The sequence below is a fragment of the Leptosomus discolor genome, chromosome 11, assembly GCF_034619465.1.
Source record: "Leptosomus discolor isolate bLepDis1 chromosome 11, bLepDis1.hap2, whole genome shotgun sequence".
Taxonomy (NCBI): domain Eukaryota; kingdom Metazoa; phylum Chordata; class Aves; order Leptosomiformes; family Leptosomidae; genus Leptosomus; species Leptosomus discolor.
Window position 1 is genome coordinate 8,112,585 of NC_141401.1, and position 26,095 is coordinate 8,138,679.

General features: G+C 40.5%; 1 protein-coding gene across 1 annotated transcript in view; it reads left to right on the forward strand.

Moving 5' to 3' along the window:
* AGBL1 (AGBL carboxypeptidase 1) overlaps nt 1-26,095 on the forward strand; it is a 272,595-nt gene that overhangs the window by 48,978 nt on the left and 197,522 nt on the right. Inside the window, exons 10-17 of the mRNA XM_086471611.1 lie at nt 1,641-1,757; nt 2,734-3,335; nt 5,047-5,130; nt 6,189-6,275; nt 6,650-6,798; nt 10,050-10,137; nt 18,052-18,196; nt 21,636-21,789. Coding sequence (XP_086327737.1) covers nt 1,641-1,757; nt 2,734-3,335; nt 5,047-5,130; nt 6,189-6,275; nt 6,650-6,798; nt 10,050-10,137; nt 18,052-18,196; nt 21,636-21,789 — 1,426 coding nt within the window. The remainder of the gene's footprint in view (nt 1-1,640; nt 1,758-2,733; nt 3,336-5,046; nt 5,131-6,188; nt 6,276-6,649; nt 6,799-10,049; nt 10,138-18,051; nt 18,197-21,635; nt 21,790-26,095) is intronic.

The following is a 26,095-nucleotide window of genomic DNA, read 5'->3' on the forward strand; positions in this document are numbered from 1 at the left end:
ATTTACCAAGTAGATGCGAGCAGGTTTTTTTGCTTAAGAGCTTGCTTTGAATATGAGTTTTAAGTGCTGTTTGTCTGGTGTGCTGGTCATATATCTCCCGTGACAAACCTTTCTAAAGGGAAAGCAAGCAAGGAATTGATAAAGAACTTTCAGTTTACCTTTTTTGTATGAGATATCATTTGCACAATATTTCCTGGTACTGATGTGATTCACAAACATTTCCACAGCCACATAATGCATACCCATGCATACTAGTAATACCAACCAAACTGAAACTTGGTTCTATGCTTCCATCAGTAACCATTCAGACAGTTCTATGAAAATCAAAATCATCATATCAACTATTTATCCTACTCAACTCAAATCTTCAGCAAGTTTGAAGCTGCTTATGCATCATTATGTTATGTTAGTGGCAAATTCTTTTGAACTGACCCCATACTCCATGCAGGTCTTTGTTTCCTTTTCAACTAGGCCCAACAGCAGTTCAAACTCTGCTTTGCAATACATGTGTGGCTCAGGGTTTGAAATGTCATGGACACACTTGCATTCAGGCAATTCAATTTTATTCTCTTCTGACAACAGCTTCAGAAATGAGTCTATTTATCAGGAGCAAATCACTTATTTGGCATTTGATGGGGCATGCTAATGACATGTTGAATTATTTGAATAATGCTGCGGTGTAATGCCAGTTATCAATGGCATGTTTCCATCCTTCTCTCTTGCCCCATTTTTTCTTGGTTCTTATGACTTAATGCTTGACGCAGTTTGGTTTTGGTTCTCCTATCTGATATGGAGGAGGTTGCACATCAACGCACAGTTGCCTTTGACTGTAAAAGTTTCAGATATCGTTCTTATTCCTGATTTGTTCGTGGTTGAGATCTAAAAAACTTTTTTTCATATAAAAATATCAAGAAATGTAGAGAGTGTAGAAGATGGATTGGGCAAGAGTTCCACAGATTTCTATAAGCAGCATTGAGAGATAAAAATAAAATATAAGCAATGGGTGCCTGCAAGTTCACTGATACAGATATGGGCCTTTCCGTTTGATTGGTAGACACTCAGAGAAACAATGTGGTTGTCTAAATCAAAAGTAGAAGTGCCAAGCTTTCTATTTTTCCTGGTGGCCTGTGACAACAATTTTGTCTTCAATATACTTTAAGATTTTTCTTGCTGAATATAAATTTATTTGATTATTGTTTCTTTGAATCAGAATATCACCAATTCTGTCTTGAGGGCCTGTGTCTACTGCCTTATGCAACATAATCAAGGGAATGGACAATATGCTCAGAAATAGCTAGTAGTTGTTGGTGTCTCTTATTTTGAAACCTCCTAAGCTGAGATGCTTATAAAAAGGTTCACGTTTCAGTCTTGATGTTTTTTTGAAACCATTTTTTCATGGTGTCTCTAATTATGTACTCAAATATCAAAACCATCAAATTCCCCTTTTTCACAATGTAGTCTTTCCTATTGTGCCTCTATTTTCCATTCCATAAAATGACTTTAACAGCCTTCACAAGTATAAGACTCATGTAATGAGTATGGTGTCATTAGAAATCAACAGTGTTATGCAGAACATTACTTTAACAGTCATCTTGTGGGGCATGTTTAACATACATGTTTTTCTAATTCTACTTTTGAAGGATTATGACTTGGAGACAGATGTCAACAAATTGACATCAAGGCCAGTGCCTGACCGGCCAGAGGAAGAGTTTGGACAGTATGAAGCAATGTGTCCAGAACTTTCCCATAACTTTCAGGTACTATCATAGTGCAGCTTCCTTTGTGAATATTCAAGAGTTTAAGAAATACTTGAAAGGGAGTACTGACAAGAGATAACTAGACAAGGCTATTGCAAAAGGAAACCTAGATATCTTATAGGACTGGAAGAACAAAGTTTAAGACTTTTTGCTATAGTTTATTGGTGTGAATCAAGAGTGATAGAAAGGGAGTGATGATTGTTGTTAATTCTAGGTATGGATTAACTAAGCGCTATTGAACCAATTGCCATACGAGAAACTTGTCATGTAATAATTTGTGTCCTTGCTGGCAGTTTCAATGGCAATATCAAGATCAGAATGAGACATCGAAAATAAATACTGTCAGCTAGTGTTTTGAAGGAAGTGATGGAGATGATTGCACTGCTGCTGAGTAAAATGCACGGTTCAAATCATTGTTCTATTGCAGTTTGGGACAAGAAATATGGAGTATCACACTCATTACCGGTCTTGGAATTTAGAAGAGCTGAAAACCATGATTCAAATATGAATCTGGAAAGGATCACTGGCTTAATATATCTCCTGCACATGCAATGCTGTAACATTTATTATGAACATAAGTAACCAAATGGGATTAAATTTTGCTTTTGCGTGAAGGTAGGGGTGGAGTTTTGCATGTCAGATTGGCCTCCTTTACCCTGCTATAACATTTATATTATAAAAAAATACCTTGCAAACTATCTTCCCTAATTTGTTAGAACAATCAGTTTTGGTTGGAGATGACTCACCCAGATGACTCAATCTGATCCTTTTAGTTTCTGAGGACTACTGTTGAAACGGCTTTGTAGTTAGAGAAATTCTGGCATGTGTTCCATGGGCTGATTTTACTCTGGCTGTCTTAGTACAGTTTTGTGAGATTTGTAAATATTTTCTCTTTCTTCCTTGAAAGGTTTGCTCTGGAAGGAGGTGCAATCTGTCTTTAGTTTCTTTTAATTTCTTCTGCTTTTCAAATTTAAAGGAGCTTGAATCAGAGTCTGAGGAAGAGAAGAGCTTGGAGGACAGGACTAAGAGTCTTCATTCTACTCCTTCTCATTTCATTCCAAGTGCTACTTCTGTGAAACATCCAAACTACAGATGGAGAAACCAAAGTGTCACAGAGATGGGACCAGATCCAGGGGAAAAGGATTTCAAAGTCCCACCGCAGAGCTGGAAAAAGGAGGAGAAGTGCAGATGGGATCAGACTGATGAAAAGAGAGACATTGCAGAAGCAGCCCACGATGCAGACTCCAGTGAAGAGGAAGATCCAGCAATAAGTCATGTACTCGCTTTATGCCCCCTCCCAAAAGATGTTACTTGGTACCAAAAAATGTTTTACCCTGAATGTGAGGCCTCAATCAATCCTAATCCTGGAGGGTGGCTGGAGAGCTCAGACATAGTGACAAATCTTCTGGAGAAATGCCAGAGGGATATCCCGTTCCACAGCCCTCACTTCTACATAGCTAGGGCCAAGTGTGTTAAGTCCATACCAGACTACAAAGACTCGGCATTCCCTGATTTCTGGGGTCACCAGCCACCTCCTTACAGCAAGCCCATGATGGACCGCAAATATGGGGTTCAAAGGTGATTGTGCTTTAATATAATTACCACGCTGAGAGCTCAGATAAAAAAAAAAAAAAAAACAAAAACCCAAAAAACAAAAAACCAAAAAAACAAAAACTCAGATAAACTGGTTTATGTAGGTTCTGACTATAATATCTCCGAATGTCTTAGGAAGTTATAGAACAAATTTTGGGCTATACAATGATTTGCTGCAAGGAGAAACAGCAGGATGATCTTATTTGGATTTTCCTCCTGAGGAAAGTGATATCTAACTGTATTATGAACAGGATTAGGAAGCAAGCCTCTTTCCTATCTCTGACACGGACTTTCTATGTGTCAGTGGGTGAGTTGTGAACTGTCTGTGCATTGCTTTCTTTGTCTCATAGATCAAGGCGGTAGCCACTTTTAGTGCTTGCAACATTGGGTCCCATCTGGCTCTTTGAGGAAAAATCCTTTCTGTCCTCTGAGCTGTGTGTGTGTCAGGTTGTTCTCGGGAATCTCCCTGTCTACCCTTCTACTGCTGTGTCCCTTCTCGCTGTGCCTCTCACCCTCTGCCTGCTCCATGGGGTCCTCCAGAACCTTGTCCTCCTTCCCTAGCATGCACGTCTGCTTCAGGGAAGTCTGTCATGGGCCAGAGAGCAGCAGCGTGGTCAAGGTAAGTAAGCTGCTTTCCCTCCCTGCTGCCCAGCCTACTAGGAGAAGACAGCAGATATGGCATGCAATATGCAGAAAGAAATAGAGCAATCTCCCCTATGGCACATTGCTAGAGGCAATGTTTTTCTCATGTTATTTCAGGTGTTCAGATGAGGGGAAAGCTGTGTTTTGATGCTGTGCTGGAAGAGGAAGCTCGTCTTACAACTACTGTTTTTTCTGTTCCATGTGTGGCTGTGTGCAATGGCTTTACTTTTTCTTTTAGTAGGATAGGGAATTATTAGCAGATACTAAAGAGGCTGGATTCTATGCTAAACTTTAAAGTTGATCAATGCTAATCAAATGGCATTTGTGAAGACCACTCATTTTGGACCCCTAGAGAGATAATGATGCTTTCTGCAGCAAATACAAAAGCTAAAAATCTTATTTAGAGGCAAAAATCACTCTTCCATCTTCTCCTTGCACTGTTGCTCTAAAAGCTTTGCTTTTATGACTGTAATAACATGTGTAACCATACAGCTAAAATGGGAATAATCATATCATGCTTCAGGGCATAACATGATTGCTGCAAAGGTCAGGAGGAATATCTGGTATTCCACATTTGATCATCTTTAGGGATCAGAGAACCTCAGTAAGGAGTAGAAATTAGCTTGATTTAGAGTCAAGATTCACTGTGAGAGAGACTAGTAAGTTTATAAGTTATGGCAGATATTTCATCATGGGGCAAGCTGGCCATTTGGGAGATTGACATTGACTGGGAAGAACTGGAGATAAATCAAACTTGACAGAATACTGTAGAGAATGAAAAATTTACATAGTCAGTCATTTAACCTAAAAGGCAACTTGGAATGAGAATGGAGCAGGAGGTTTTTCATAGTGTAAAACCAAAACCAAAAAAAAAAACCCAAGAAAAAACCCACCAATTGCAGTTCACCTGGAGTTAACACGTGGAAGTCCTCTTCCTTACCAGTTCTTCACAAGAATTTCCTAAATCTCTTCATATTTATTCTACAAGCTCACCCTATACTGAGATTTCCTACAGTGTCGTTACAATTTGCCTTTTTTTTTTTTTCTTTTTTAGGGACAAAGTGCTAGACGATGTTCGCCGCTTAATCCATCCGGGTGATGTGATAGGCAGAACTGTTTTTGATTTAGACGAGCCCAGGTGGGTACCTTAAATTGAGTACTGTCACCAAGGGCACTATCAATGCTGCGTTGGGCAGAAAGCTCAGTTCACTTGTTCAGCCTGATAAAGGCATAGAAGAGGTAACCTAGGAGACAAAGGCCCAAGAGGAGGAGATCCCTGGCACACGGCTCTGGGGAAAGGATTTGTTGTGGAAGTCGCTGGAGCAAGAGAACCTCAAAACTTTATAGGCAGAACAAGAAAATCTATACGTCAAAGGGACTCTATGGTGTCCCTGGATATGTCTGCATTGCATGTACCGATTTGGAACAGACGCATTCAGACTGACTCTGGGAATTGTACCTATGAATCCAGATGCAGTCACTCTGCACCCTGAAGCAGCATTTCCCATTGAGAGGGCACTTCAGTGTCTCTACAGCCAGCGTCGCATGCTGTAGGTGTGCCCTGAAAGGTGTAGCACTTATAAAAAGCTTCTGAAAACAAACATCCAGCCTTGTGAATTGTTTTAAGTGCTCAACTACGGCCAGCAGTTATGGTCTTTGAGAAGATGTAGCACAGGGCAGCCGAGAGGGTCCCAAATAGAAAGAAATTGCATTCAGAGGAAGGATGAGTGACTCAGAGAAAATTCTTTAGAGGAAAAAGCGGTGAAGGACAGTTTTAGGTAGGAGAAGTTTGTGAGTTCAGGATTAATTTAAGGGTTTCTAAGATTTAGGAGAAGGAAACTATATAGATAAGGGAAGAGTAAACATACAGTAATTATGTAAAGCTGCCTTGTGCAATTAATAAACCAAGAGGAATAACTCAGTGGGGAAAGTAACCGGTAAAAAGAAAGTAAATATGAACTGGGACAAAAGGGAGTGTTGGGAAAGGAAAAGATGATGTGATTTAGAATCACTAAGCAAGAGTAGAGAAGAATGCTGCATAGGATAGGAAGATTATGGATTTGCTTACCTCTTGCTACTTCTCAGGGTCTTGCTTAAAAAAAAAAATAAAACCTTATTTTAGAGTACAAAAGGTGCTGGGGAAAGCTTGTCTTTGAAGCAACTTGCTATAGGTATCCTTGCTTTGATCTACTGCAGTCACTCAAGCCCAGGCGCTCCAGGCTGTCTGACATTCTTCTCCAAGTTTGAATCGGGAAACCTTCGCAAAGCCATCCAAGTGCGTGAGTAAGTATACCTGCAGTGTCTGCGTCCCAACCTGCCTTTCTGCTGTGACCACAGCTTGAAGTGGTGGAGTTCTCCTGGGTTTGGAAAGGGTTGGCCAGGGAAGCAGGTTATATGATTCAGAGCTTATCATGCCTTCCAACACCTAGATGTCCTGAAAGTAACAGGAGTGAGAAAACAGAGCTCAAAATGTTTTGACATGAATGACATAATGTGAGTATTTAATGGTGTGTTTGAGCATCACTAGTTTAATGGTGTTCTTTGACTCTCACATGATATTAATGAATTTTATTATGCAGCCTGCTGTCCTCAGCAGGTTCTGTGGCAGGCTGGTAGGATGTTCATGGCCACCATTTTTTTCTGGTTTTCCTTTACAGGTTTGAGTATGACTTAATTATGAATGCAGATGTGAACAGCAACCAGCATCACCAGTGGTTCTACTTTGAAGTCCGTGACATGAAATTAGCAGTTCCTTATCGCTTCAACATTATCAACTGTGAGAAGTTCAATAGCCAATTTAATTATGGTATGAGTCTTTGAGGAATTAGGGTAGTCTTCTGTTCACAAGAATGTCTTTTTAATGTGATAAAGGTTTTGAACTTTCCTTGCCCTGAAATCCACTGAAAGAGTTATTTTAGATTTGTCAAAGGACCTTTCTTTATTCTCAGGACTGGGAGTAAGCTGAATATTGAGACCTCGGAGAGGATTTGTGGGGAAAAAAAGTGTCATTGTTCTGTGTTTAGAGACCAGAACTGAGGAAGAATGGCACTGGGGTTGGGAAAGGGGAAAAAAGAAGATCTGCTAGAATTGAATGAGCAGCATAGGACTGCTTCTAGGATTTAAATAAATGTAGATAATCCTCAAACAAATATTCATGGTTCTTTGAGCTGATCCAGAAAGATATCTCTGCCTTCAGACCTGCTGAGATTTCTGCTGATATTAATGATTAAAAAATCTTCTGTTCCTTGCTGTCTTTGAACTCCTGTCATAGTCTATGGTTCGTGAAGAAGGTGGCATTGCTCAGAAATATGCAGGACAAACCCCAGTTTTCAATGCCCATTTTAGAAAAGAAATTATTTCTTCTGCCTGCAGACTGTAGGTTGAATTCTTAGCTGGCATAGGCTGTTTTTTTTTTTTTTTGTTTCCATGGAGCTGTGGTAATTTACAACAGCTCAAGACCTGACTCAGAATATTTAATAAGCCCCTAATATCAGACTTCACATTCCTCTGAAGCCCTGTGGATACAGCCTTCGATATCACCAGGAAAGCTCTCTCAGGATCAACGTACCTAAACCAAATAGCACTAGGAGCTGGAATGACTTGTCAGTTGTATTTGTGAAACTGGTTGGATGAGTGGCGTAATGAATTGTAAGGCATTTGGTCTTTCACCCTAAGGGCTGGAGTTCAAATATTCATATAGATCCCAAATGAAAATGCCGCCTTTTTTTTTTTTTTTAAATTTTTAATTTTGTCATCTTATTCTGCTTTCCTGAATGACTAAACAATTCGGTGTGGTGTGTCTGGTAGCAGCCTGAAAATGAAGTACATTGAGGTCCTGCTGTACAGGCCCTGATACAGCCACCAGTAGCTTCATAGTTAGAGCTTCTGTCTGCTGTTGGTGGAAAGTTGCTTGTTATCTGCTAGTTTGGCTGTTGCTGGCATTTATAATCTCATTTTGTGCACCTGAAATTGTACATGACTCACACGTTTGAGCATGCAATGAAAAATACATTTGGAAGAAAACTGTGAAAATACCATCCAGTGTAAGGAGGGAGGCTAAGCCATGGCTTGCTTTTATACGGCTTGTACATGGGATTGGCTGTTAAATTCTTTGGGTTAATTCTGCTGCTCTGAGAGGGCAGTGGAGTTCTGGCTTGGCTGAGCGAGGCTCACTACCCCTTCCAGTACATGCATAATATTTACACAGACTGTTGGTAAGAGATACTGTTTATTTGCTACATTCCCACTGCACTTTCCTGGGCTAATGTCCGTGCTATACTACTAAAAGCTTCCACTTGTGATGATGTGGCAGTACTTTACAGCTCCTAGTTACTGATCTGTTTTGATTTTTCCATTCCCTTTTGCTCTTGGTTAGATGGAACTGTGTAACTTTCACATTGGCAAAAAGGATATTTAATGAAATTGTTATGACCAGGAGGTGCAGCCTCCAGCTCTTTCCTTCCCCCTTTTCCCCTAACTTGCTCTAACATGGGAAATAATGGAATTTTGTCAGAAGCCTGATTTGTGTGGTTTCTTTCTTTTTTCCTAAAGCGGAATGTTTCCATAGAGAAAGTGGAAAGGAAAACCTGATCTTTTTATATTTTTTTTAATTAAAATGAGATGGCAGACTATTGTCTGCGATCACTCTGAGGCAGTTCGGTGTGTGTGTCCTTTTGACTCGGAGAAGGGCAGGAGCTGGCACCTGGGACGTTGAGAGCACAGGAGACCCTGAGCCTCACACCCTTGTCTGATGAACTGGGCTTCTGGGCAGGCCTGTGTCTCTTGAAACTCACTGTGGCACATGTCCTGGAACCAAACACAGAATTGCTTCTAACATGGCTTACAGTGCTGGTTCAGGAAACAGCAGTATAGAGGTTACTCCTAGCTGTAGGCTAGTTAGTTCTACCCCACACCACAGCCAAAGGTGAGCATTTCTGCTGCTACACTTGCCAGCTCTTAAAGTGCTGGAGAGTTTAACAGAGAAACCTAAAGGAAGAAAGGAAACTGAATAGCTGCTTATTGAAATATGTCATCAATATTAATGAACTTCAAGCATCACCTCCTCCCAGCATAAGAACAGCCAACAGAAGGCTCAGGGGGCAACTTACCAATGTGCATAAATACTTGAAAGGGCATTTTTCCCTTTCTCAAATACACTTTCACAAAAGTGCTGCCAATGTCACTGCTGGGCTCAGCTGTGGTTGTGCTGGGTCCACTGGAGCTGGCTGGCACCACCCCAGGGCAGAGGCCACCACTGCAGCCCCTGGCTGCCAGCACCTCACCAGGGACGCCCTGCGCAGAGAGCTTCGCTGGTGAGGGCAGGATCCTTACTGCACCTGTAAAAGAGAAGGCAGGTGTGTAGAGCAAAGGAATTTGATACAAAAACTGCCTGCAGATAGGCTGGCTTCATGGAGCTGTGAGTAATGTATACGCAGCTCAGATCAGAGAAAGCCTTGTACCTCAGGGCATGAAATGGTAATATTTTGGAGGTCAGGAAGAAGTCATCTTCTGGTATAATGCAGTACAAAGACAGATGTTATTGTTATCAGCATTTATGACACATAGGTATTATTTAGGTCTAATGTCAAGTTTAAGACCTTCTAGTTTTACTTGCCACTTTCTGAAGGTACAGTAATGGGTGCACTGCAGATCTCTGATGCCGTGGTAGGATTAAAGTTTCAATAATGGTGCAGCCAAGCATAAAATATCGGACTAATCAAATTACTGATCTTGTTGATACCTTGATTCCTATTCTGTTCTTCCTTTTCTTCTCTTTGTAAACAGAGTGCCTTCAAGTCCTCCTTTGCAAAGACCAGTAGGATAATTTATTTTCTAATGAATCTGTTCAGCTCATTTCTTCTGGAGGCACTTTTTGTGCACACATGACTGTATCAGAACAAAGCGTGGAACTTTGGAAATTGTATTTACTTTGCATAAACTATCTGCAGAGAGAGCAGAGACAAAATAATGATGCTTCTTGTTTAGCCTTTTCTTCCCCACCTCTGTCTCTTCCAGCCAGGGAAGTCGTGTCACTTGAATCTGTCTTGTTTTATGTAGGCATGCAGCTTGTCATGTATTCAGTGAAGGAAGCTCTCCAGGGCAGGCCTCGCTGGCTTCGGGCAGGGCATGATATCTGCTACTACAAGTAAGTGCATTTTTGTTGAATAATTTGTGGCTTCCTTTCCCCTCTGTTCCACTCCTGTCAACTGTATTGATGTTGTTAACCTTTGACCACCAGTGCCACCTGTTTCAAGTGTCTCTAAATTGGTGCTAGTTCAATGTGTTATGTGCTTCCACCTTTAGAAAACAGCTACATGTGAGAACTCTGTACTGGGTGTCTGGGGAGAAACAGGGCATGTGCAGAATTCCCTTCCCCAAGAGGGTCAACCTTGTTGACGCAGCCAGGAATACAAAGAAGCTTAACCCTCAAAGTTAGCGTAGTTGGCTTTTTCCCCTGCCCAGGAAGAAATGAGCTGGGTAGCATCATTGTTTTTCTTTTGCATACATTGACTTTTGTAAGAGACATAGGAGCTGAGGAGCTAAAGAAAAGGTTAGCATATACATAAGGGTGTTTGGAGATGGGTGTATGTGTATATACATTATATACATCTATATAGACATATATGTAGAAATAGACATATACAAATATGCATGCGTTTGTTTGTAAACCTATCTCTATACCTTCGTATCTTCACAAGCCTCCCCTCTTTACAGAGCTGGAACTCAAATCCTAGAAGGTAAACTACTCTGTGGACCACGCTTATTGACACCATATAGACCTCGTCCTGACAGCAGAAACAGTAGGGATTAGCCTTACTCACTGTCCTACGGGAACTTTTGTCTTTCTACTGGAGCCGGGCAGCAGTGGTGTAAAGGAGTTATGACAAGCTCAATGCTGATGTTTATGCAAGTTCTGTTTCAGGCTGTTTCTGCAGTGTCATAGCCTCAGAAGAAAAACACTAAACCAGTCTCATCTTTAGATTGTATCTGAGCTGCAGCTTGACTCATGTGAGAAACATTCTCACTCGGGTATCTTACTTCCATGCAGAAAATTGATCTCTGATTCATTCTGTTTTTTACAGTTAAAGGAGAAAAGCGCAGAGCTTGGGGTTTTAGTAGGTTGAATGAACCCTGTTTTATTTTCTCAAGGCTTCCAAAAAGTTACCCACAACATTTATTAATTATTTTAAAGATGATGATTGAAAGAAAGGTTTTGAGGACTATGATAATTGGTATGTTTTGGATTAGAAAATCTGTGCAGAGTTGAAGGCTGGGGGACAGAACAGAACAGGGAGGAAAATTAGATATGAGTAAATGTATTTGGTTTAATCCCACACCTGTGAGTGGGATGTCTGGGACTGATGTAGCCTGGGGTGGTACAAGCAGGAAGAGGAGCCTTGCACTGGAAAAAAGAGGTCACATGTTGAGGATGAACTGATGGAGCATTATAGATGAAGTTCCTTTGTAATCAAATACTGTAGCACTTGATGTTAAATAACTATTTTTTCCTGGCCTTACCTGTCATGACCTGAGAATGCCTGAGTGAAAAGTTTTCCCCTTTTTTTTTTTGTTCTTCTAATTATTTTTTCTATCAAGATTCCTATTCACCAATTTGCATCACCAAAATGCCTCACTGTCTCAGGACTCTGAGTACCACATTAGGCACTGTGTAAACAAATCAATGTCTTGTCCTTGCCACAAATACCTTGCAGCTGAAGCACAGGGCTTAGGCTACCCACTGACTGCAGACAGGCAGGGAAATACAGAAAACAGAAAGGTGTTAACACAATTCACAATAATGAGAATTGTCTGGCATAGTGACTAGTGCTCTTGGAACAGTGCTGAACTTTTCTGATGTTCTAAATGGTACTCCTTTCTTTGTGAACTCAAGTGATGAGACTGATTTTAGAAACCAATGTGAAATTATGGGCTTTCTTTTTGTAAGAAATTGTATTTGTGTTGTAGTTCACATTTTTGCTGTTAGGTTCAGAGGTGGACATGTTTACAAGTGGATTTGATGAGACAAAATACTCGAACAGTGACAGTGGGCTGCCTCCCAGAAGTAGCAGAGCCTCAAACTTGTGTTGACACATAAAAATTCCAATAGTACTAAATTTCTATTTTAATCTTTTCTTTTCTTTCTTTTTTTTTTTTGGGGGGGGGGGGGGTGGGTGTGTGTGTGTGGGCTGAAGGCTCAGATTATCTTCTCTCAACCCTTAACCTGGCATCCTGTCTATAGCAACTTGAGTAGCTATTTTATTTTGTTCCAAGTGCTTTTCACTAACATTTACTCACCTAACCTTTTCTACCTCAAGAGCTAATGTACTGTGGTGCAGTGGCTTCCCTTTGCATGCCTGTAACCTCTGGCTCCTGTAAGCATGGGCTTCTGGTTTGGCAAACTTTATGCACTGATTACCATAGCAGCGGCTGCTCATGTCATTAACAAGGCAGTTCTTGTACAGTGATTAAACAGGAGCTGACTTCTGAGATTAAGCCATGATTGTACAATTAAGCTTGTAATCAGAGTCTTGTTCGGAATTTGTGAGAGAATGGAGTTTTATTGATTTGGAATGTTCTGTGTTTTCTAACTGTACGTTGACTTATATGTCAATATATTAATCTAGGATAACTACTTGTTGTCTGTCTCATTTACTGTTTACTCCAGGTTTACACATGTTTTTGTAGATACGGGAATGCACATACACACACATATGTGTACTTTCAGCTATTCTGAATCTCTACTCTTTTTATTTCATTGATTATAAAAGAAATTCATGAGAAGCCGTAGGTGGGAGGGAATGTGAAGAAAGTATGTTTGGCGTTGCTGAGACTTTGGCTCAGAATAGGAGGAGATGGGACTGATACAGAGACATCATGCTGCCTGTATTTTGGGGAAAGACTTAACTTCATTTCCATTCACCCTGGTCACAGGTATCCTGGGGTGAGACTGGCACATTTTGAAGGGAACCTCATCTAGTTACTTTTACCAGGAGTTATTCATAAATATGGGAAAAGAGTGATAGACTCACAAAAATAAGGAGGAACTCAAAGATGCCCGTAATTGTTTTTGCAGCAGGGCTTTTATTGAGAGCAACCTCTGAGATGAAGGACATTGGGAGGAAAGGCACATTTGCAAGGCGTCTGGGTGATGCACGTTGGCTGATCTTTGCTGACATTCATCTTCACTGAAGATGGGACAGTTCACTCATAAAGATGAATGTTGTGGCACAGCTCTGTCATCGTGTACCTTTCCCATATGTCTCATGAGAGTTTTTATGTTACAGAGAATATTAGCAATGCGCTTGTCAAAAGGAAGCTGAGTGACACTTCTGCTCTATTTTATTGCCTCTCTGTGAAGTGACAGGATACACCCATGATAAACAGAGTTGCAGTTACTATAAGATCATCTAATTCACTTGCTGTCTTGGCAGCTTTTATGTGCTGAATAATATCCCTTTCTGGCAAATTATTTAAGGAACAATGGCAGCATGCTGAATTGGTGACAATGTGCTTGTGCCTTTGGTTTCATGGCTCATTCTAAGCGTATTATCTAACCTCCAGCCTTGTCAGACAATAGTCAGTTCACAGATAGTAATGAGGTACATGGAGTGTTTTGTTCTCAGATCACCACTTGGCTGTTTGGTGATCATAGCAGTGTCAGAACTAGGTCTTCTCTTTCAGCTTCTTTATAATCACATTAGATGAAATCATCATCATAGTATTAGCAGACAACCTCTCAGTTCTAATGAGATCTACAAGAGAGGACTGAGACAACAGTCTGTCTGAGAGCACCTGACCTTTACAATATGACTGAAGGCCTTAATAGCAAGATGGCTGTGGGAATATTCTGCTTTGACTGGGATTCTGCCTGCAATCTTGACAATAAAGATGCCTTAACATGGATTTGGCCCTTGTAAAGGAAGTTGTGTTGTGCATTTTCCAGTTTTGAGTGTGGCAGACCCCAAAATAACAGCCATGCCCTGTAATTGTTAAATAGTGTTGTTTTTTTATGGTATGAACCAGGGTGTTACAAAAGCATGTGCATTTAGCAGCCACACTTAGAGATGTAAGAAGGTCAGGACATGTAGAACGAGGACACCAGAGTCAAGATGGTAGAAGGATTTTGGACAAAGGGAATGTATCAGCAGATTAGAAATAATAAATACTTCACCTTCCATTTGGACTCTGTTTTAAAATAGCCTAGAAATCCAGGATATTGATATCTTCTTTGGCCGTTTTAGTCTGATACAATGCCATATTCCATTCCCTTTTTACTATACTAAATGCTGCAGACAGGAAGTCTGAAGACAAGATGACCAAGAGATGTTGTTCTTGCAATGCTTGGTGCTTTTAAATTCCGGAGTTACAATCTAGCTCCTTTACTGACCTGCCTGTATCTGTGGCCAAGTGGCTTTATGTGTCTGTGTCTCAGTTTCCCTGTCTATAAAGGATGGAAAATTAGAGTCACTTATCTGCCACACAAAGAATGGGAGTAGATAAATGGGAAGCAAGTTTTAATTAGATAATGCTTGCAAAGGTCTTATAAGCTCAAAAAATTATCGTGCAGAGTAAGTGATAAGTAGTATTATAATTATTATTAATTAACTTTCCATCACAGCCATGCTAGAAATATACTACCTGTACATTGTTTCTGAAGGAGAACAGCAAGCAAAACGATTTCACTTCTACAAAGTGACTAGAAGGCACAGTAGATACAGCTTGCATGCTGATTAAAAAACCCACTTTGGTGTCTCATTTTCTTTCCAATAATCAGCATATTAGTTTCTAGAGAACATGTGAGACTTTGAACATTTTTTGAAAGAGAACAGAAATATGGTAGTGAGGACCAGATGTTGCTGGGGTCTTTTTTTCCTTCCCTCTTCCTTGCTTGTTAATTTGGGCTTCAAGCTGGTATGGTAGAGTGTTGTGATCAAAATGGGGTGAGGAAGAAAAACTATTAGCCTGGTGAAGAAACAAGGACGCAACAGAGCCATCTTGGGGCAACGGCAGCAGAAAGAGAGGGAGGCAAAGAGGAAAAAAATGTTATTTTTTTAGGTTTCTTTTAAGAAGATTCAGAGCTATTGCATTGTATGATGGATTGTGAGGAGACCAGATTACATGCAGTAAGAATACATCATCATTTACACTGCTTACACACAGGGGATTTTTCTTTTTAATGTATGAGTGAAGAATGTTGAAGCTTCACAATACCACCTGTAAACTTCCTGTTACTACCAGATAGTTTGCTATAGGTTGAAGCAGGTGTCAAGAAGTGATTCAAAAGTCTGGAAATACCTGTCCTGGGCAGGGAGTCTGCTGGAACAGCAGAAGTGCTTGGAACAAGAATGAAATGTGCTGCTAAGCAGTGCAGTAAGAGTGCCGTGCATTGGTACCCTCAGGATCATGCAATCTGAGCACTGTCAGGAGTAAGGACCATTGACTACCAGCATAGCATCAAGGTCAGGGGTGTCGGGTGCTGCAAAAACTCTGGGTTAAGTGGAGATATTAGACAGAAGAGGCATTTTTGGCTGCAGAATTACAGACTATAGAGGGAGAAGCCTTTACTGGAGCATTAGGGGCAGGTGGGAATAATGTGTAAGATATTCAGGCAGCATCAGCCTGCAAAGATCTGTTTCCTCCCACACCTTTAACTAGAGATGTGAATTTGGAGAGGAGGATTCAGAAGATCTCAGCACTTTGTGTCTTCTTTATGAATGAGGTCATCTAAATTCCAAGTGACACTGAATATAATAGAGGTTATGGAGATGAGTACTTCCCTTATGACCTATACAAGCAATGGTGGTTAATTATCCTTCACTGCCAAAATTAACAGGAAATAGACTAAATGTTATTGTTTTGACTTAAAAAAAAAAGACAAACTCAAATTCCAGATCCACTGAAATACATACATAATAGCTAACTAGATGCTTCTATATTTGTGGGTTCATTGCATTTTTTATTTCTCTGAGTCTCTTTGTCCAATATAAAGGTGGTTATTTGCAAAAGAAATGTCGGGGTGAAGGGTTCAGCTGAGAATAAAATCATAGGCTTTTCAGTTTGCCACTGTGACTCAGTGTTCCTGTACTGTCTATTGATCCAGTCACAATCACTCACCCCACATGTTCCTAACTATTAAATTCAGGTGAAAACCCAGCAGCATTGTATTGTGTCTTCCTTATGAAAAAGAGCTGATTATTTTGGAGAATTTGACAAGAATAATTATCTTTTCTCTCCACCCTTTTGAATAAAAATGAACAGCGGCAAAATAAACTAGTATTGTAAATTTCAGGAACTGAAATTGCATCTTTTGGTTGCCTCTTCTATTTTGCATTTTAATGCAACGTTGATGATAACATTTGTCAAAGAAACCTCTCAGTCCTTCAGAATCAGAAGGTTCGGCAACAGCGTAATTGGTGCAGTATGGGAAAAATATGTTTGAAATGTACTTACGGATGCGATTTGCTGTGAGGCTTCTCCCTAAAGTGCATGAACTGTCTCTTCATCTCTGGTGAAAGAAAAATTTCTTACTCAGCCTAAAGTCATCTCTTTATCAGAGGAAGTATCCTGCAAGAGATCTGATCCTGGAACTAGATTGAGAAGCTCCCTTTAAGATTTTGTAATTTTAGTGAAGTGAGTGTCGGGGGCCTGAGTGCACTATTAGACCTTGATGATCCTGAGTAGCCTTACTCAGGGCCTGCACCCACACCCTCTGCCCGTGGGCTCAGAGCTCTGCTTGAGCTCTGTCCTGGCCGCCCAGTCCCTGTCTGAGCTCTGTTGCAGGGAGGCTCCAGCTCAGTCACTGCTGTGTGTGCTTTGCTATCAACTCTGGTATCTGGATCACGATCCGTAGACCGACCTCCTGCCTTGACCCAGACCTGCCTCATCACCACAAACTTGTCTGATAATCTGGTCATGTGGTTGAACCTGTGGTTGAACATGTCTACTATCCCCAGGCATGCCCTACTCGAGTGCGTGGGAGGGGACCCTGGCTGGCGAGGCCCTGTCCTGCTGGCTTCCATACCAAGCTCAGCTCCCCATCTTTTAGAAAGGAACTGGTCCCTGCTGCTCCCTGACAGGGAGAGGCTCAAGTCTTTGGAAAGGAGGAAGCCAAAAGAGAGGATTTTCTTGAGTAGTTCAGAACCTGCATATCTGTACAAGGTCACTTCTCATCTGTGTGCAGTCCCTACGCAAACCCACTCGTCTTTGATGATATTTGAAATATTTTTGTGTATGTGTTCAGGTTTTTTTTTTGGTGTTTTTTTTTTTTTTTTTTTTAATTCCTGGAATATCCCTTTTCTTCCTGTGGTGGAACTGACTGGTTAGTTTGGTAGGGTATTCATATTTTCTAAATTCCAGGCTTTCACAGCATATTTTCATGTGGCATTGTTCAGGGCTGTGAAGAGGTACCTGCATATCTGAGCAAGATAATTTGGATGTTGGAAGAAATACAGCAATGTTAGCTGAATGCATTAGTTTAAAAATGTCTGGACTGTGCTATATGAACTAGCGTCTTTCTTATTTGCACCTTCACAAAATGAAACAAAGTGCTATTTTCCTAGGAGAGCGCTCCCATCCATCAACAGCACATGACTAGCTGTGACTGCCTGCTCCCAGTACTGCCACACATAGTTCTCTTAACTCCCTGCTGGTCTTTGTTTACTGCGTGACTCCCTAGACACCCTTGAATCTGGGGTACCACCTTGGTCAGTAGTACTCACCATTGTGATCCTGCTTGCATTTCTGTCTAGTAGAGCCACGGTTTCTGTAACTTTCCTCCTTTCATATAGTCTATAGGTGCATTGCTGTGTTACTGGATGTAGTTTAGCACTGTGCTGTATTTTTGTACCTGTTCATTGCTGGGATTGGATTGATTGTACTTGCATGGGGACTTCCGAGTCTTGGTACAATGACTGGTTCTGTTTGGAGCCCACCTACAGCATAAGATGAAAGCTCATTCAGGGTGGACATTTCTCTGAATACTTAGTTCTTTCATGGTTTCTCCAAATGTGCATTTAGAAGTGAAAACCATCTACTTCCCTCCCTCTTTCTCTTCTTTCAGAAACCACTACTGCTGTAGTGCAGCTGCAGGAGGAGGCATGAGAGGAAAATTCTACTACACTCTCACTTTCAGCATCAAGTTCCCTCATAAAGATGATGTCTGCTACCTGGCCTATCATTACCCCTATACCTACTCAACAATGATGGTAATGCTGATATGTCCGCCTAGCTAAGCTAATGAGCCTGACAGGTTGGAGGTGCTTGGATATGTGTAGATTTCGAGATAGCATAGAGGACTGTTTTCACAGGCAATGAATGATCATGATGCTTTCAGTGTTTTGTTTGTGTCTGCAGCCCCTGCCAGCTCTGAAGCTCAGAATGGTGTAGGAGAAAAGAAATTTCTGTATGGGATAAGCTGAGGTACAAACCATCAGTGCTTGTACTAGTCATAATGCAAACCAAAGACGTCTCCATTTGCTTAGGGTTGCAGGATCCTTTTCCTGAAGGGGTGGGAAGCAGAGGGCTAAGGCTAATGGTAACTCAGAAGTGAAACCTCCCTGCTCCTCCTCCTGACAAAGGATAACAGCTCAGCTTTCACCGCTGCATCCAGCAATACCACAGTGCTGGACCTCATCTAAATACTTTGTCAGCACTTTCCTCTGTGCCAGTTAGAGTGCAGTAGATATTTGTGACACCACTACCAGTGCTGTCAGCACAGAAACTAAAAGAATACAAGTTCAAGACATAAATTCTGTTATTAAGTTGTACAAAGTTTGCTTCCTGGGGAAGAATTTGTTTTCTACAGCTTTTTCTGGCCAGGGTGGATGGTAAGGGAATTTTCTGGGAAATGCATCCAATATGCTTTCTCTATGATTCATGTAGGAGAGCCCAAGGTCTGAAAAGAAGGTAGGATAAAAGAAGGGAAATTAATAGTTCTGGGAGATGAGATGAGAAAGCTATTACTGAAAATGAAGACATGCAGTTCCAGTAGGTCAGTTCCCTTTCCTTCTCTCCTCAATTTCCATTGTCAACCCTCTTTCTTCTGGGCAATAAATGCTGGTGTGGGTTGGTGAAGTTTGGGCTCACTCTATTTTTTTTTTATAATGATATCAGTTTTCCTTTACCAGATATAAAAGACTATGCTTTCAAGGGACACAGTGTCCTCCTCCACTTACTGGCCATGCTGCTCAGCATGCCAGCATAGTTAAGCTTAGATTAATTCCCACTCAAACAGCAGTCTCTTGTCAACTGCTTTGCATCCTATTATAGATGTTCAAAGAAACTCCTTACAATATCTGGGAGAGGGCCAGTCAAGCCTTCACAGTCCAAAATATGCCTGCCAGCTCACTTCTCATTAGGCACTCCTCAAAATCAATGACAAAGAGAGCATGCTCCAGTAGTGGGGTTTGACCTGTAGACTTGAAGGCATGTATATACTACAGTCTGCAGGGAAAAGACAAATGCAATACTGAAGAATTGCGTGGACTTATTCACCACCATACTTTATTACTGAAATGCAGTGCCTCATCATTATTTTACTGTTATTGATTTCTATCTTCTGCTGGCACAAAAGCAAGAGAGACTTGGAGAGTTTGTACGCTCTGGGAATCCCTGAATATCTCACCTGCTCCTGAATGAATAGAATAGAGATGAAAAAGATGTTATTCCTAGACTTGCAGGGCCAAGTCTTGAAGTATTTCACTGCCTCTTCAAATAAAATGCTCATTGAAGTTAAAAGGAATTTTGCCCCAGGAAAAGTTTAAATGAACTCGGACTCAGTAAGGACCATAAAGTTTTGTAAATGGGGATTATGGGTGGAAAAGATTGATAGAGTATCATGTCCAGCTCTTCAGCCAAAGCAAAATTGTGGCCTCTAATAAATCTAAGAGGCTTTTTTCTTGGACTAATTTAAAATGTCAAGCGATGCAATTTACACATTTCCATGTTACTTTAATTGCCACGGTAAATAAACTAAATCAGGGTTTTGCACCAGATTTCATTTTAAAGCATTTGTCCACTGGTGAAGTATGTTGATTTTACATATCAGTAGTAAATTAAAAGCAATTATGAACCCAAGGGCTCAATTAAATACACAGTGCTTTGGGGAAGAAGATAAACTTGTATATGGAGTTAGTAATTTGAAAATGTTTTAAAACATCATATATATTTAATAGTTACAGGCATATTTACAGGAAATACACATTGCAGAATCCTGTTTGAACTGGTTGCATTCTGCAGTTCATTACTTTTTGTCCATTAGTAATTCCATTTATTTTATGAACAGTAATTTATCTGTTTTTATATCACAGTGTTAATTGTTTGCATATCTAGCTGAAATCTCTGTGGCAGCTATACCCAATTAAGCTTCACTGGGTATCAGGAACATAAGTAAATGATTATATTGAATTCTCTGTATCTATATGAAATCATTAGATGCGTCTAATAACTGAATTTACTTTATAGAGCAGTATGTTAATTGTTTTGTGAAACAGATGACTGTAAATTTCAGTTCTGCGTTTGCATTAAAATGGTTACTGGGGAAGCAGTCTGAAGGACAGCGAGCTCCAAGAGCTGAGGAACAGAAATGTCTTGTCTCATAAATGTTGATTGAAATTTAACCCTGCCTTGTAAAGATAAAGAGTTACCATGTAAGGGTTGTTCAGTGAAGTGGCGTATTGCAGTTACCGTACTGTTACGACAAGTGTCCACAGTGCGCTATACCTATTTCTACCAACTGAGAGACAACTGGTGCTCCACAACACTTAACAACACCCTGAGATGGGATTACTTACACTAATTTTGCCACTTGCAACTACAATGTAAATAGAGATAACTACGCATCATCTGGCGCGTGGGTGACAAGTGGCTATGTGTCTAATGAGGCGATCAAAATTTGTTCCAAAAAGTAATTTTTTTTTAAGCTGCCAATTCTTTTCCTCAATTTTCTCAAGAAGCTGTTCTTAAGAACTGTATAAAACTGCCAGAAACTTTGCAGGGTGGGGGGAGGGGGAGAAAAATCTTCTTTTAAAATAAATTCTTGGAAAGATGCTCTTCAAATTTCCCACTACTGACTGTATAAAATGTTGTCTTGATGTAAACTTTTTGGCTGCCTCTGGTGTGGAGTTGTTCCTGAGTTTCACTGGCATGTGCTTGACAGCTAACAAGTTTATAAACACTCAAAAATGGTGAGTTTTCTCACGTTTCTACATGTTCCATATTAAAATATAAAGAGGGGGAATTTCTCTTTTGGACTTCATGTATGCATAGAAATTCCTTCACACTAATAAGAAAAGCCCCTAGAACTGTCCAGGTAAAATCATAGAGTCATAGAAGGGTTTGGGTTGGAAGGGACCTTTAAAGGTCATCTAGTCCAACGTCCCTGCAATGGGCAGGGACACCTTCCACTAGATTTTGATATAAGAGCGAATAGACCTGTACAGCTTCAGTGAACGGAGAGGTATTCTGAAAGGCTTGTGCATATTTCTGCAATGCAAAAGGTGATGATATTAACTGGCAGAAAAGAGAACCTGGGACCTTAGCAAGAGATGAAATTAGTACCAATAATAACACACAGCTAATGGAATAAAACCAGACTTTACAGACTGTGAACTCATTTATAAATCCACTTCCGTGCTTCTTTCTCAGGCCCATCTTGATATCCTGGAACAAAATAGGAACGCCAAGAAGGTTTACTGGAGGCAGCAGACACTCTGCCAGACGCTAGGAGGAAATCTATGCCCATTGATCACAATCACTGCCATGCCAGAATCTAAAAAAAGAGACGACTTGGAGCAATTCTGTAAGTAGCCAAATGAAGCATTAAAAAAGATGCTGGTGAGTTGTGATCATTGCCATGGCTGACATGAAAACCTGTTTTGTGAATATGTCGATTTTCTTGCCTTTCTTATTCTGGAAAAAGAAATCTAAATGTGGGGAGTAGCCAATCACAATGATTTCTTAAAAATTACAGATTTACACAGAGGAGGGAGGAGAGCTGACACCATTTTTTACTTCAAATATTTCTTTAATGATCTGAAACAAAGTTCAATATCAAATATCTCCAGCAGCAAGAAACTATGTTCAAGTAACCAATTTAACACAAAATTTGAGGGTTTTTTTTGGTGTGTTGTTGTTCCATGCTGAAATGTTTTACGTATTTTGAGGTCTTGAACTTGGTGAGGAAAAAAAATATTACAAGATCACTCTTTCCCAGCTCTGGACAGAAATCGAAGTGTTCTGGTGAAATTCCAGCTCCTCCAACATGCCCAGTAGATCCATCTGGACACAATACAGCTCCTTGCATTCTGTCTGAGTCCTAACTGATGGTGTACTATCTAATGGTAAATATTGTAGTTGCCATGTTATAGCTAAAGGTGGTTATTTTTTATTGTGAAAGTCAAAGATTTAGGCTTTCAGTGGCCTTGATTAACAAGACTAAGATATGCAAGTTTCTGTAATCAACAGCAAGTGATAAGAAGATTCTGGATAGCATTACATTGGGTTAACTTTGATTTGAAAGCCTAAATGACTAACTACTTACATGTAGGTTGACTTTTTCTCTTGAGTCAGTAACAAGACATAAACTGACTTCTTTTATCTCTGATTTTTACACATCTAAAACACAGGTTGAGAACTTTGAGGGAGTGTGGAAAACTAAATTGTCTTAAGATCTTTTTGGATGTTAAGCAAATATGTATCATTATCTCACAGAGATATTAGGCTAGAAGTATCCAAAGGGATTTTGTAATAGGAACCATGTTTCTCATTGCAGAATTGTTCTCTCAGGGGTATGTGTTGATATGTGAGTAGAACTCCTCATAATGCCCATGCTGCACGCATAAACTGAAAGGAAGCTAAAATATCAGTGTTGGTGAAAATTATTGCTATCTTTCCTGGTTCAGGTTTAGAGCTCAGTGACTGCAGTTATGCTGACATTACAGCGTAATCATCCCGAGCTCATACCTTTTTATTATAATGATTTTATTATAAATTGAGCATTTACACTGAATTAGCAAATTTCTGAACATGAATGTGCTTTTCTAGGTTGGATTCTTAAAGCAAAATTGCCAAGTACAAGCTACGTGGGAATTCATGAGGTGCATGCACATATGAAGCTTTAATGGTGGAAACTGGAGGCAGTGTCAGAAGGAAAAATTGGATTGTTGGTGTTGCTGTTATTAATATTATTTACACTAGAGCAGCACATATGACACACGATTAGGGGGTCTGGCTGTGGTGGGTGCTGTCCATGCCTGACACAAAGAGATAATTCCTGCCCTTATGCACTTTTGTCCATGGTAATGATGATACAGAACAGTACAAACCAGTGAGTGGGAGCTGTGGCGGGGGAGGCTGGTTATAGGAAGAAGTCCTTGGCACACTGTGGATGATCACCTGGTTAGATGCTAGCTGTTGACACCAATTTTTAAACCTCATGGCAGGAGGTCTTAACAGGGCAATGGAAAGAATGTAAGTTGGTATATTTCATTTGAGGATTGGAGGCATCCAGAAGAGACATGCAATGAACAAGTTTTTCTGCCCAAGTGAGTACGCCTTTCCAACAAAGGTATAAAGCAAAAGATAAACTAATGTTTGGATTTATCAAAGCAAGGACTTGGAGTGAGTCCATCACATGATGAGTGAATAAAGTGCTAAACACTGAATTTAGCCTTTTTGGCTTTGAAAGGACTTTCTGAAAGGTGTGTTTTTGTCATAGGAAAGCAAAAAAAACCAATTTCAGAATTTCCAGCATTTTTGTAAAACAGCATTCTTGCTTTCTGAGCAACCCCCACAACATGCCCAGCTCTGCAGTCATGCAAATACAGTGATAATGATTTGAAAATCCAACAGAAAATCTTAGGCCTGTACCAGTGGAACTAAAGCAGGAATAGTTAAGTATGTTTTCACCTTTGGAACCAGAGACAAGAGGGAAACGCAACTGCATGTGCTAATAATACACTAGACTTTATACCGTCTACAGGGCTTAGGGCTAGCCTTGAACTGAAACCTCATTGTGCCAGGTGTGGTACAGTATGAGAGAACAGATAGCCTCTGTGTATGCAGACTTACAACCTATATTCAAGACAATCGAGAGGCACATATGCTGTAATGAAGATCATGAGGAAATGACAACTCAGTACTGACCAGCTCAATAATATACCGAGTCACACTGCTTTTAGGGAGTATCATGATATAAACGTGAAAATATTAGGAGGCATTGCCATTTTCTGGAGAGCTGTATTGTCAGAGTGTATCAGAAGGCATCTTGCACGGTTAAAGGAGAGTCTGGCAGGCTTTCAAAGGTCATTAACCAGTATGTGAAGACCAGGCTTTACTTTCTTATTCAGCACAGATTTGCTGAAAGATTCATAAAGGATCTATGAAGATCTTGGACAGAATACTCGTTTTGAACGCTTCAGGCTGTTGTAATATTCAGCATCTGGGTTCAAATCTCAACTCATAGGTGAAGACCTCTTTATTTTCAAGAGAAAAAAAATTGTGAGATTATGTGGATTTGGTGGGATCTTGTAGCTCTGACTGAAACGCCATGAAATCATGTGCCACTAAACAACTCTTCCTCTGAAGCATTGCAATGCCATAAGATTGGGGAATTCCTAGATCTATCCATGAACAAACTGAACTCAGAGCAGAACATGGAGAAAACCCAGTTTGTCTGAACTGAAATAGAAATTGTTGGGGGAAAGACAGTGTCAAGGCAAGGCAACACAGTTTCTCTCAAGTTCCCAAAACCATAAAAGCAAACACCAATACTTTTAGGTGATTGAAACATTTGTTGTTTTATCAAGTGAAAGAACAGTAAGGCAGCACACCATGTTTTGTGCTGTGGGGATGCCTCTAGGCAAATCTGGATAATCACGTATGTGCTTATTTTGTTTAAGCAGCTTGGATAATTATGGCTTTTGGGGATGCACTTAGCCTATTTCGTGTTGCTTTGTCTGGCTTTCATCAGCAGTCACTTCTCAGTTTCCTCGTGTTGTATGACATGCCCTTCTTTCTGTGAAGTGGTTTGGCTGATGGAAGGACCTATTTGTCAATATTTTCCACACTGAAAACATTACTCAGAAGCAACAACTTAGAGCTAAATAAGAAGAAATCAAAGGGTGGAAGGTTTTCCCAGTAATAACTCCCATTCATTTGTACAGTCTCCATGTGTACGTATTTCAGCTTAAGTGATGTGAAGCTCCAGCACTGGGGAACTCGGCACATGGGTAATGAACAAAAATTGATAGCCCTTGTTCTTTCCTTCTGATTCTAGCCAATTCATAGTTTTCATGAGCTACAGTCATTTTGCTTTCCTATCAAATTTGTTATTTCTCCTTCGTACATTTGTTAATCTGTACCTTTAGAGATTATTTTTGATAATGCCAGTGGCACAGGCAAAGCACAAATCTCGTCAGGACTTCGTGGCTGTTGCACATGATCGTGCTTAGACACTCTAAATCCTTCTTTAATATAGACACACGGGGAGTAGGACACATCACAGATGAAGAGGCATTGGGTGGGCAAAGAGTGTTGGGAGGACAGCATGATCAGCCCAGAGGGAGTGCAGTGGGAAGGAGTTACTGCAGTACTGGAGGTGCTGACAGAGTGGGAGTGGCCCATGGACAAAGAGGGCGTAGCATCCTCTGTCAGCTGTGCTTTATTTTCCTTTCTCAACTCTCTCAGATTAGTCTTGTCAGCCTTTTGATTAATGTGGCCCTAGGATGGTTAAATTTGTCTGAGTTAAATTTATTAATGTGCTCCTTGCTAGTAGGAAGCACAAGCCATGCATGCTTGCAGGCACTGCACATTCACCGCATACTGAAGGGAAGAAAAACGGGCTGTTGTTTTCCTTCGTTATGCCTTGTTTATGTGAGCCTTTGATATTCACTTTAGGCTTCTTTCTCCTTCCTCTCTTTCTCTCTCCTCTTTATGTGATGGTGGCATACTGAACAATATTTATTAAATGCTCAGTTCTGAAACTGCTATGAAGAAAGCAAGAAGTGAGCCAGGAGCTCTTTGGCCCCCTCTGCTTTCCATCTCAGTTGTGCAACAGCTCAGTACAAACAGGACACCTTCCATAAGCTCTTGACTCGTTCCTCACA